General features: G+C 43.0%; 1 protein-coding gene across 2 annotated transcripts in view; it reads right to left on the reverse strand.

Moving 5' to 3' along the window:
* Positions 1-12731, reverse strand: part of LOC126354481 (acid sphingomyelinase-like phosphodiesterase 3a) — a 1087830-nt gene that overhangs the window by 73437 nt on the left and 1001662 nt on the right. For both annotated transcript variants that reach the window (XM_050004208.1, XM_050004201.1), the window contains exon 5: positions 7353-7512. In XM_050004208.1, coding sequence (XP_049860165.1) covers positions 7353-7512 — 160 coding nt within the window. The remainder of the gene's footprint in view (positions 1-7352; positions 7513-12731) is intronic.

Below are 12731 nucleotides of genomic sequence, written 5' to 3' on the forward strand. Positions count from 1 at the left end.
AAAAAAGTTCTGACTGGTAGAACCACGCACTGGCGACGACAAGTTTCGGAGCAAGCAAACTCATGCCAAATATATATGAAAGTCAAAGTTCCTATTCGTTGAATGGAACACAGAAGGAAATTTGAACATCTTGTGGAAGGAAAAGTTTGAAATGGTTTACTGGTAGTGTGAAGGAATATTCTTAGTGTGTTTATTTATATACATGAATTTTTTGTCTTTCTCTTTAATCAATGTTATCTAAGTTATATGCAAGTGTTGTATACATAGAGGCCGATATTTTCTGTTGTATGAGTGTTTTGTATAGATACGTTAATGTCGGTATAACATCAGAAGAACCGGAAGAAAATATGGAAAGAAACAGAGTATAGGGGAGATAGTTTGTGAATACAGAACATATGAAAATGAGGCTGTGAACAACGAAAAAATTAACAGTAAATGATTCCAAGTAATGAAAGGTGCTGATATTCTGTAAGCGATTTATGAGACAGCACATACGCCAACAACACACCGATGTTAAAGTCTTTATTATACATTCGCGTAAAATCAAAGGAGGCTTCATGCCCTTTTAACAAAATCAGCTAAGAGAGATAGAGAGATAGAGAGAGAGAGAGAGAGAGAGAGAGAGAGAGAGAGAGAGAGAGACAGACAGACTGTGTGCGGCATTATTAGTAGTTTTCATACACTACCATGTGGGAGAGACTTGTTTGTATAAACTTTTGGGCATCGAGAAACACGGACAGCGAAAATGAACGAAACAGATATTCACGCATGTACGTAGCAAAACATAAAGCAACGTTCCACATAAAGACTTGCGTCTCTCATGTTGGAAACAAAATCCAACAAAGCTCGCAGTCGGTATTTACAAGGGAGTTAATATTTCTTCTTGTGCTAATTACCGAAATGACGACGTTGTGTGTGTTTATATTATATTTTATCAGCATTGTGGGTCCACTTTGTCCAGAAAGTAAGGTAGGTTAAGAACTTTCGTAAATAAAGTACAGCAATGTAAAGAGATCTATGAATACAGTTCCAGAATCATCTGTATATTCGTGTTTGCGTTTGCTGTGATTACTTCAAATAGTTTTCGCAAACTGTTTTCTATCACGGAAATAAATAAATGTGAGAAGTCATATTTTCTTCTTCAACGTACATCATGTACTGGAACTTGACAAATGAACTTAGACCCACACTCTGACGATAACGGAAACTAAGCGCTCATTTACCCTCGTTTACCGGATAAAATCAGGTGATTATCAGTTGATCATAAATCAGGGTTACGGCCCACTAGGTTGCCGCCGCAGTAGTATTGTTTACCTTCTCGCCTACCGAAAAAAGGTTGTCGTGGAGAACAGCGTTCTGTCAGAAAGTACTTTCAAAATTAGCTCGGTCTCCTCTTCAAAAAACATTTATTTTGTGGTAACCTGTTTCTGTGAGTTTTTGACTATCTTCAGAGCTCATACCACGATGGTACCTACCATTATCGTTTGAGATCTCTTACCGAAACCGATCACCACAGAATCATTTTTTTTTTTGCTGACGACAGTGTTTGTGCTTATATTTATAAGGATTTTTTTTGGGTCATCAGTCTACTGACTGGTTTGATGCAGCCCGCCACGAATTCCTCCCCTGTGCTAACCTCTTCATCTCAGAGTAGCACTTGCAACCTACGTCCTCAATTACTTGCTTGACGTATTCCAATCTCTGTCTTCCTCTACAGTTTTACCCCCTACAGCTCCCTCTAGTACCATGGAAGTCATTCTCTCATGTCTTATCAGATGTCCTATCATCCTGTCCCTTCTCCTTATCAGTGTTTTCCACATATTCCTTTCCTCTACGATTCTGCGTAGAATCTCCTCATTCCTTACCTTATCAGTCCACCTACTTTTCAACATTCGTCAATAGCACCACATCTCAAATGCTTCGATCTCTTCTGTTCCGGTTTTCCCACTGTCCATGTTTCACTAACATACAATGCTGTACCCCCCATGAAACATGGACCTTGCCGTTGGTGGGGAGGCTTGCGTGCCTCAGCGATGCAGATAGCCGTACCGTAGGTTCAACCACAACAGAGGGGTATCTGTTGAGAGGCCAGACAAACGTGTAGTTCCTGGAGAGGGGCAGCAGTCTTTTCAGTAGTTGCAGGGGCAACAGTCTGGATGATTGACTGATCTGGCCTTGTAACAATAACCAAAACGGCCTTGCTCTGCTGGTACTGCGAACGGCTGAAAGCAAGGGGAAACTACGGCCATAATAATTTTTCCCCAGGGCATGCAGCTATACTGTATGATTAAATGATGATGGCGTCCTCTTGGGTAAAATATTCCGGAGGTAAAATAGTCCCCCATTCGGATCTCCGGGCGGGGACTACTCAAGAGGATGTCGTTATCAGGAGAGAGAAAACTGGCATTCTACTGATCGGAGCGTGGAATGTCAGATCCCTTAATCGGGCAGGTAGGTTAGAAAATTTAAAAAGGGAAATGGATAGGTTAAAGTTAGATATAGTGGGAATTAGTGAAGTTCGGTGGCAGGAGGTTAGGTGACTACAAGGTCATAAACACAAAATCAAGTATGGGTAATGCAGAGTATGTTTAATAATGTATAGGAAAATAGGAATGCAGGTAAGCTACTACAAACAGCATAGTGAACGCGTTATTGTGGCCAAGATAGATACGAAGTCCACACCTACTACAGTAGTACAAGTTTATATGCCAACTAGCTCTGCTGATGACGAAGAAACTGATGAAATGTGTGATCAAATCAAAGAAATTATTCAGATAGTGAAGGGAGACGAAAATTTAATAGTCATAATGACTGGAATTCGGTAGTAGGAAAAGGGAGAGAAGGAAACATAGCAGGTGAATATGGACTGGGGCAAAGAAATGAAAGAGGAAGCCGCCTGATAGAATTTTGCGCAGAGCACAACTTAATCATAGGTAACACTTGCTTCAAGAATCATAAAAGAAGGCTGTATGCATGGAAGAAGCCTGGAGATACTGAAAGGTTTCAGATAGATTATATAATGGTAAGACAGAGATTTAGGAACCAGGTTTTAAATTGTAAGACATTTCCAGGTGCAGATGTGGACTCTGACCACAATCTAATTTTTATGACCTGTAGATTAAAACTGAAGAAACTGCAAAAAGTTGGAAATTTAAGGAGATGGGACCTGATAAACTGAAAGAACAAGAGGTTGTACAGAGTTTCAGGGAGAGCTTAAGGGAGCAATTGACAGGAATGGGGGAAAGAAATACAGTAGAAGAAGAATGGGTAGCTATGAGGGGTGAAGTAGTGAAGGCAGCAAAGGATCAAGTAGGTAAAAAGACGAGGGATAGTAGAAATCCTTGGGTAACACAAGAAATATTGAATTTAATTGATGAAAGGAGAAAATATAAAAATGCAGTAAATGAAGCAGGCAAAAAGGAATACAAACTCCTCAAAAATTACATCGACAGGAAATGCAAAATGGCTAAGCAGGGATGGCTAGAGGACAAATGTAAGGATGTAGAGGCTTACCTCACTAGGGGTAAGATAGACACGGCCTACATGAAAATTAAAGAGACCTTTGGAGATAAGAGAACCACTTGTATGAACATCAAGAGCTCAGATGGAAACCCAGTTCCAAGCAAAGAAGGGAAAGCAGAAACGTGGAAGGAGTATATAGAGGCTCTATACAAGGGCGATGTACCTGAGGACCATTTTATGGAAATGGAAGAGGATGTAGATGAAGATGGAATGGGAGATACCATGCTGCGTGAAGTGTTTGACAGAGCACTGAAATACCTGAGTCGAAACTAGGCCCCCGGAGTAGACAACATTCCATTGGAACTACTGACGGCCTTGGGAGAGCCAGTCCTGACAAAACTTTACCATCTGGTGAGCAAGATGTATGAGACAGGCGAAATACCCTCAGACCTCAAGAAGAATATAATAATTCCAATCCCAAAGAAATCAGGTGTTGACAGATGTGAAAATTACCGAACTATGAGTTTAATAAGTCACAGCTGCAAAATACTAACGCGAATTCTTTACAGACGGATGGAAAAACTAGTAGAAGGAAGCCTCGGGGAAGATCAGTTTGGATTCCGTAGAAATGTTGGAACACGTGAGGCAATACTGACCCTTATCTTAGAAGCTGGATTAAGGAAGGGCAAACCTATGTTTGTAACATTTGTAGACTTAGAGAAAGCTTTTGGCAATGTTGACTAGAATACTCTCTTTCAAATTGTAAAAGTGGCAGGGGTAAAATACAGGGAGCGAAAGGCTATTTACAATTTGTACAGAAACCAGATGGCAGTTATAAGAGTCAAGGGACATGAAAGGGAAGCGGTGGTTGGGAAGGGAGTGAGACAGGGTTGTAGCCTCTCCCCGATGTTATTCAATCTGTATATTGAGCAAGCAATGAAGGAAACAAAAGAAAAGTTCGGAGTAGGTATTAAAATCCATGGAGATGAAATAAAAACTTTGAGGTTCGCCGATGACATTGTAATTCTGTCAGAGACAGCAAAGGACTTGGAAGAGCAGTTGAACGGAATGGATAGTGTCTTGAAAGGAGCTTATAAGATGAACATCAACAAAAGCAAAACGAGGATAATGGAATGTAGTCGAATTAAGTCGGGTGTTGTTGAGGGTATTATATTAGGAAATGTCACACTTAAAGTAGTAAAGAGTTTTGCTATTTGGGGAGCAAAATAACTGATGATGGTCGTAGTAGATAGGATATAAAATGTAGACTGGCAATGGCAAGGAAAGGGTTTCTGAAGAAGAGAAATTTGTTAACATCGAGTATAGATTTAAGTGTCAGGAAGACATTTCTGAAAGTATTTGTATGGAGTGTAGCCATGTATGGAAGTGAAACATGGACGATAAATAGTTCGGACAAGAAGAGAATAGAAGATTTCGAAATGTGGTGCTACAGAAGAATGCTGAAGATTAGATGGGTAGATCACATACCTAACGAGGAAGTGTTGAATAGGATTGGGGAGAAGAGACGTTTGTGGCACAACTTGACCAGAAGATGGTTTCGGTTGGTAGGACATGTTCTGAGGCATCAAGGGACCACCAATTTAGTATTGGAGGGCAGCGTGGAGGGTAAAAATCGTAGAGGGAGACCAAGAGATGACTACACTACGCACATTCAGAAGGATGTAGGTTGCAGTGGGTACTGGGAGATGAAGAGGCTTGCACAGGGTAGAGTAGCATGGAGAGTTGCATCAAACCAGTCTCAGTACTGAAGACCACAACAACAACAACAATGCTGTACTCCAGACGTACATCCTCAGAAATTTCTTCCTCAAATGAAGGACGGTATTTGATATTAGTAGACTTGTCTTGGCCAGAAATGCCTTTTTTGCCATAGCGAGTCTGCTTTTGATGTCCTCCTTGCTCCGTCCGTCATTGGTTATTTTACTGCCTACGTAGCAGAATTCCTTAACTACATTGACTTCGTGACCATCAATCCTGATGTTAAGTTTTTCACTGTTCTCATTTCTACTATTTCTCATTACCTTCGCCTTTCTCCGATTTACTCTCAAACCATACTGTGTACTCATTAGACTGTTCATTACGTTCAGCAGATCATTTAATTCTTCTTCACTTTCAATCAGGATAGCAATGTCATCAACAAATCGTATCATTGACATCCTTTCACCTTGTATTTTAATTCCACTCCTGAACCTTTCTTCTTTTATTTCCATCATTGCCTCCTCGATGTACAGATTGAAGAGTAGGGGCGAAAGGCTACAGCCTTGTCTTACACCCTTCTTAATATGAGCACTTCGTTCTTAATCGTCCACTCTTATTATTCCCTCTTGTTTGTTGTACATATTGTATATGACCCGTCTCTCCCTATAGCTTACCCCTACTTTTTTCAGAATCTCGAACAGCTTGCACCATTTTATATTGTCGAACGCTTTATCCAGATCGACATATCCTATGAACGTGTCTTGATTTTCTTCAGTCTTGCTTCCATTATTAGCCGTAACGTCAGAATTGCCTCTCTCGTGCCTTTACTTTTCCTAAAGCCAAACTGATCGTCACCTAGCGCATTCTCAATTTTCTTTTCCATCCTCTGTATATTATTCTTGTAAGCAGCTTCGTGGCACGAGCTGTTAAGCTGATTGTGCGATAATTTTCGCACTTGTCAGCTCTTGCTGTCTTCGGAAATTTGTGGATGATGCTTTTCCGAAAGTCAGGTGGTATGTCGCCAGACTCATATATTCTACACACCAACGTGAATAGTCGTTTTGTTGCCACTTCCCCTAATGATTTTAGAAATTCTGATGGAATGTTATCTATCCCTTCTGCCTTATTTTACCGTAAGTCCTCCAAAGCTCTTTTAAATTCCGATTCTAATACTGGACCCCTTATCTCTTCTAAATCGACTCCTGTTTCTTCTTCTATCACATCATAGAGGGTTTCAATGTATTCTTTCCAGCTATCTGCTCTCTCCTCTGTATTTAACAGTGGAATTCCCGTTGCACTGTTAATGTTACCACCGTTGCTTTTAATGTCACCAAAGGTTGTTTTGACTTTCCTGTATGCTTAGTCTGTCCTTCCGACAATCATATCTTTTTCGATGTCTTCACATTTTTCCTGCAGCCATTTCGTCTTAGCTTCCCTGCATTTCCTATTTATTTCATTCCTCAGCGACTTGTTTTTCTGTATTCCTAATTTTCCCGGAACATGTTTGTACTTCCTCCTTTAATCAATCAACTATAGTATTTCTCGTGTTACCCATGGTTTCTTCGCAGCTACCTTCTTTGTACCTATGTTTTCCTTCCCAATTTCTGTGGTGGCCCTTTTTAGAGATATTCATTCCTCTTCAACTGTGCTGCCTACTGCGCTGCCCCTACTATATCTAGATTGAGCCTTAGCATTTCCCTTTTCAGATTTTCTAGTTTCCCTAACACGTTCAAGCTTCTGACATTCCACGTCCCGACTCGTAGAACGTTATCCTTTCGTTGAATATTCAACCTTTTTCTCATGGTAACCTCCCCCTTTGCAGTCCCCTCCCGGATCTCCGAATCGGTGACTATTCCTGAATCTTTTGCCAATGGAGAAATCATCATGACACTTCTTCAGCTACAGGCCAAATGTCCTGTGGATACACGTTACGTGTCTTTAATGCAGTGGTTTCCATTGCCTTCTGCATCCTCATGTCGTTGATCATTGCTGATTCTTCTGCCTTTAGGGGAAATTTCCCACCCCTAGGACAAGAGAGTGCCCTGAAGCTCTATCCGCTCCTCCGCCCTATAAGGATTATAGATTACGAAAGTTGCCGATTTGCAGGAAGCACTGTGTCGACAGAGGCGGCTGAAGGCGCCATCTTGGGATCCTCTATGGCTGCCACTCACCCGGTCCACAGGATGAACTCGATGTTGTCGCCCTGCCTGGTGCGCATGAAGCGCACCGCGGACTCGACCAGCACCCACGGTGGGTCGCAATCGTAGTCGCCGAAGCGGCCCGGGGACCGCGACGACGACCCCACGTGGCCGCCGTCCGGCAGCCGGCAGTCTGCAACACACAGCGCACACACACCTCTCAGCTACACCGCCTGACCTGTCACCGCCGGCATGCGCCGAGGGCTCAGTACTCCTAACGATCACACACAGTGGCCTAATACCTGGTTCTTAGCATTCCAAAGAGTACCGGTACTTACAGTTAGTACAAAATGGCTCTAAGCACTATGCGACTTAACATCTGAGGTCATCAGTCCCCGAGACTTAGAACTACTTAAACCTAAATAATCTAAGGACATCACACACATCCATGCCCGAGGCAGGATTCGAACCTGCGACCTTAGCAACAGCGCCGTGCTTGCTGAAGCGCCTAGAACGTCTCGGTCACAGTGGCCGGCTACAATTAGTAGGTAAAATTAACATGTCCTTTTAAATATTTTATTATCGTTACTGTGGAGCCTAGGTTTCGGGTTATATGTCCACTTTCAAGTACACTACTGATTCCCAAAGATGGTAATGCACAGAAAACATGATGATAAGGCAAAGGGACTACAACAAATGAACCGATGTTGACCATCTTGCTTACCCACGATTGAACCTATTTGATCATTCTGTTTCATGTCCCCCAAGTGTTACACACAGGTAAGAGTTGGCAGATTACAACTGGGCCTCATTTATATCACAGTCATAGGATACTACGTTTTTCGTTTTGTGAAGTGTACAATTTTACATTTCTTAAATCATAAAGCAAGCTGACAATCTTTACAGCACTTTGAAATCCTATCAAGATCTGACTGAATAGTTACGCAGCACCTTTTCCGACAGTACTTCATTTTATATAAGTCTGAGATTACCATTAATACTGGCAGCAAGGTCATTGATATGCATATGTACAGCAAGGATACCAACACACTTCATTGGAACACACCCGAAGTTACTTCTAAGTCTGGCGATGGCTCTGTATCAAAGATAACATGTTCCCTACTAAAAAATCCTCATTCTAGTCACATATTTCGAATGATACCCTCCGTGATCGTACTTTCGTCAATAAGCATAGATGTGGTGTTGAGTCAAATGCTTTTCTAAATCAAGAAATGCTACATCTACCTGACTGCCTTGATCCTAGAGAAGTGTGAGTTGATTTCTAAATTAATGCTAGTCGTCATGGAGGATGTCATTATATTCGAGATATCGCCTTATTTTTTTGTGCTCGGAGTATGTTCTAAGATTTCAAGAGAATTCGATGTTAAGGACATTGGACGGTAGATTTGTCGTTCACTTCTACTACCGTTTTGTAGACGGGTGTGACCTTCGCTTTTTTCCAAATGCAGGGGACGGTTTCCTATCTGAGGTATCTACAGTACATTGTACTTAGAACGGTATAGAATTTTGTGGGGATTCCATCGGGCCATAGACCATTCTTCAATTTTAACGATTTCAGCTGCTCCTCTACACCACTGATACTAAGACTCACTTCATTCGTATTTTCGCTAATACATGATTAAATCGGGGCATTTCTCCTGGGTTTTCCTATGTAAAGGAAATATCTCAGCTTTTGATTTGACACCCTCATTTCAGTTCTTGACTCACTCCCGTATGACTGGACACCTAACTTTGGTGCCCCTAACACCCTTTGCACACGACCAGAATTTCTTTACGTAACAAAATGGGACATCTACAGCTATCGCTTTGATGTTATTTTATTATATTGCAATCAATTTTCGTTACCTGATACGTCGTCTTCAGGCCTTAACTGGTGCTGAGGGGGCAGACTGCAATCAATAACACGATTTCGTCAGTGCCCAACATCTATGTACTCGCTTACGTAGAATACTGTAAAAGCGATGTTTTTATAGTTGTTTTTAAAGTTTTCTATGGAAGCCAGTTCACAGATGTTCACAGATGTTCACAGATGCGATCCTACATACGACTGTAGTTCTCCCCCTCAGCTTCAGTTATAGCCTGAACATGGTGTACTAAGTAATCAAAATTCGTTGCAATGTAACATCAACACGACGGCTGCGAGAGTTTCATTTTACTAGTAAATAAACCGCTGAAGTACCGCAGACTATCTGTTACAAGAATGTTGTAAAGCGATACCGTTCGCTTTCTTTGACGATTTTCTGCATGATTTTTACTGGATGAATTTCTAGACTTTTCACTCGGGAAGCATGGTAGCCTGTTTCCTACAAACTGCATTCATGCATTCATCCCAATGAATATTGTCACTCCGTCTCCTTACTTTCCATTCCATTTCAGTCTTGTTCAACCTTGTTCAGTCAGCAGATTATTAAAGCTCCACATTTGAATATGTGAGCTCTGAACTGTGTTCCTACTTTCTGACCTCCTCTTTCAGATATAGCTAGGACGCCACCTCTACAGTCTACCTACTGCACATGACAGACTCTGCATGTACACTGTGCGACACAATTCTAGGACCACTTTTTTTAAAACCATGTATTTATTTCCAAAGCGACACATAAGTTTTACATTTTGTTTATACGTCTCTACAGGCTTTCTCTCTAATGGTACAAAAGCGAGGCGTTGTGAGACGTTATCGACAGTCTCGGCGAGGCTTCAAACTCAGACCTACATGCGAGATGTAAGGTCGGTTAATGATGTCACAATGGTAACAGATTTCATCAAAATTCCGCTCAACCACACCGAGAACGTGTCACAGTATGGGAAGTTCACATACCTCCTCTTATCCACATTTCACTCCTTTACGTTGGGGTTTAAATCAAGTGGTTTTATTGTGGGTGGCTGAGGAAACATTTGAGACACACATTCACTCAGGATCGACATGGTAAGCCCTCAGGGGGTAGAATGAGGTGCATGAATGAAACCACCCCTTTCCTTGGGATGTTGGTTTCCACACATTTCGTTGTTGAAAACGACAGTTCGTAATGCGACGAGCAGCGGAACCACATTTTTCACGAATTTTGCCACTAGTGACGTCCCTCCTACGCCCCACCCCCTTCCCCCTCCGGTTCCTCCCTTTTTAGGGACATCGCATTGCTGCGGTCACATTTACCTCAGAATGCAGATTGACAAACATTTTTGTTATGACATATAGGGTGACAGCATATGGGACCATTCAAACCAATCGACGGAATTTGAGCGTGAACCGAAGTAGAAATGCCTTTTTATGCTTCTTCATCCTTTCTTTTCCGCCTCCTCCTGTGACGTCATCGCGGGATGGTGTGACAAGGACCCATGAGTGAATAAAGTGACAAAGGGTTCCTCCGAGACCAACTAGCTCGGTGACACCATCGGTTCCAGCCGCTCAGCATCGTTCAGCACGTTGAAAACGTATAAGTAGGGATACAACTGGGAGTCGCTGGAACCTGCAGACCGGCTGCACTAACATCTGCTAGTGGCCGTGAGGAAACATTGTTGTCCAATTAGGGTGGGAGGGGTGGGGGCGGTGTAGGAGTCTTAGAGAGACACTTTACCGCTGTATTCACGCATGTGTCGCTGCCGCACTCCTCCGTGACGCGCCACAGTAGGACTGAAGGAACGTGAACACCATTTCGTCGATTAGTTTTGAACTGTCCGTAATGGTTCCATCTTGCATACCAGAACAAAAGTTTCGGTCGCTCTGCACTCCAAAGTGGGGTGACCACGTTCAGTGGAACTGCTGGCCCGCGATACAATTAGTGACGCGTAGAAACATCCAGGAGGTGCCGGAAATGTCAAAAATTGTCAAGAATGTTGTCCTGCTGCTCGTCTCACTGTGAACTGTCGTTTTCACCAGCGAAATGTGTGGGAACCAACACCCCAAGGAAAGATGTGGTTTCACTGACGACCTTTAAGCCACCCCCTGAGGCCTTTTCTTGTCGATCCTGAGCGGCCGTGTGTCTGAAATGTTTTCCTCTGCATCCCATGCATGATTTAACAGTAGGGCGAGGCAATTATAACCTCCATCATTTCAGAGTTGAGAGTTGTCAAAGAAATGTGGGCAATAGTCACATAGTCACACGATGGGAGTTTCGTCAACACCCCACTCTCCCCCTCGTCATATGACACATCCAAGGTGGCATTGGCCAGAATTATAATGGAGTTTGATGCCAATGTGGCATCATTAACCGACCATACACCCCGCGTGGATCTCTGAGCTCTGGCTTTTTTCCGCATGTGTCGACACTGTACTGTTTGAAGCGTCGCCGAGGCTGAAGGTGACGTCGAAGGACGCAAATCTTTTGCACCATTACAGAACTGCTGCATCGCAATGGGATATAATTACGGAGTTTCGAAAAAGTGAGCTTGTAATTCTATTGTGCAGTGTGTATACAGTGCCGGGTAGTAATTATTACATCTCTCTCCCGCTGATACGTGATTTATGGTTGCAATAGTGCTTAAGGAGTACATGAAACGGTTGTATTTACAGGTGAATATCGGGAGTGATTCTGAGGTACCAGGTGTCAACCCATGCTAAAACACCCTTATTTTGGACGTGCTCTAACGTTCATTGGTGGCAGTACAGGCGCTGACTCTGCCCTTCAGTCGATGTTACAGATGGCGAATACTGGTCTGGGACAAGTTATGTCACGCCTGCTCAAACTCTTTACGCATTTTTGCAAGAGTTGTTGGTTGACGAGTACCCCGAGTGCCTTCTCGTCTCGCCATACTTTACACATATTTGATTGGAGACAAGTGCTGGCCATAGAAGATGCTGCATATCTAGCAGAACAAGTTGACATTCACGGACCATGTGTGGGAGATCATATACTCGGGCTTAACTACATTCTGCACGAACCGAGTGCTGGTTGGCGGCCCAGCCAGAACTGGTGATTGAGAGTTGTTGCTTTCGCACCCTAGACCATCAGATCGGGGATGGGACCCGTGTGTCTTAGACGAATGCGCTCTACGAGGCAGCACCCATCAGATCGACGTCGTACACAAGAAGGACCATCACCTGCGTGCAGGCAGAATCTGCTTTCGTCGCTGAAGACCACGGGGCACCATTCCTTCTTCTCACTGATCCTCTTACGGCACCAGTCGAACCATGTATTTCGGCACTGCAGCATTAGCGGAAGACAGGATGGTTGAGCGTTCTCGTAGTCTCACTGCTAATAACCCGTTCGCAACAGCTCGTATTGACTTGTCTGAGCTCACAAGCCATCTTACCTATCATGTGGTAGTTGTACAATACGACGACGGTGACGGGCGTCTGAGCTACGGGGACGTCCAACATCTCGTCTAAGGGGTTTGAGAATTTTCACGTGACCACTGATATAAAAATCACTTCAAAACTTACTTAGTACGTCCAAC

Source organism: Schistocerca gregaria, chromosome 1 (genome assembly GCF_023897955.1).
Source record: "Schistocerca gregaria isolate iqSchGreg1 chromosome 1, iqSchGreg1.2, whole genome shotgun sequence".
NCBI lineage: Eukaryota > Metazoa > Arthropoda > Insecta > Orthoptera > Acrididae > Schistocerca > Schistocerca gregaria.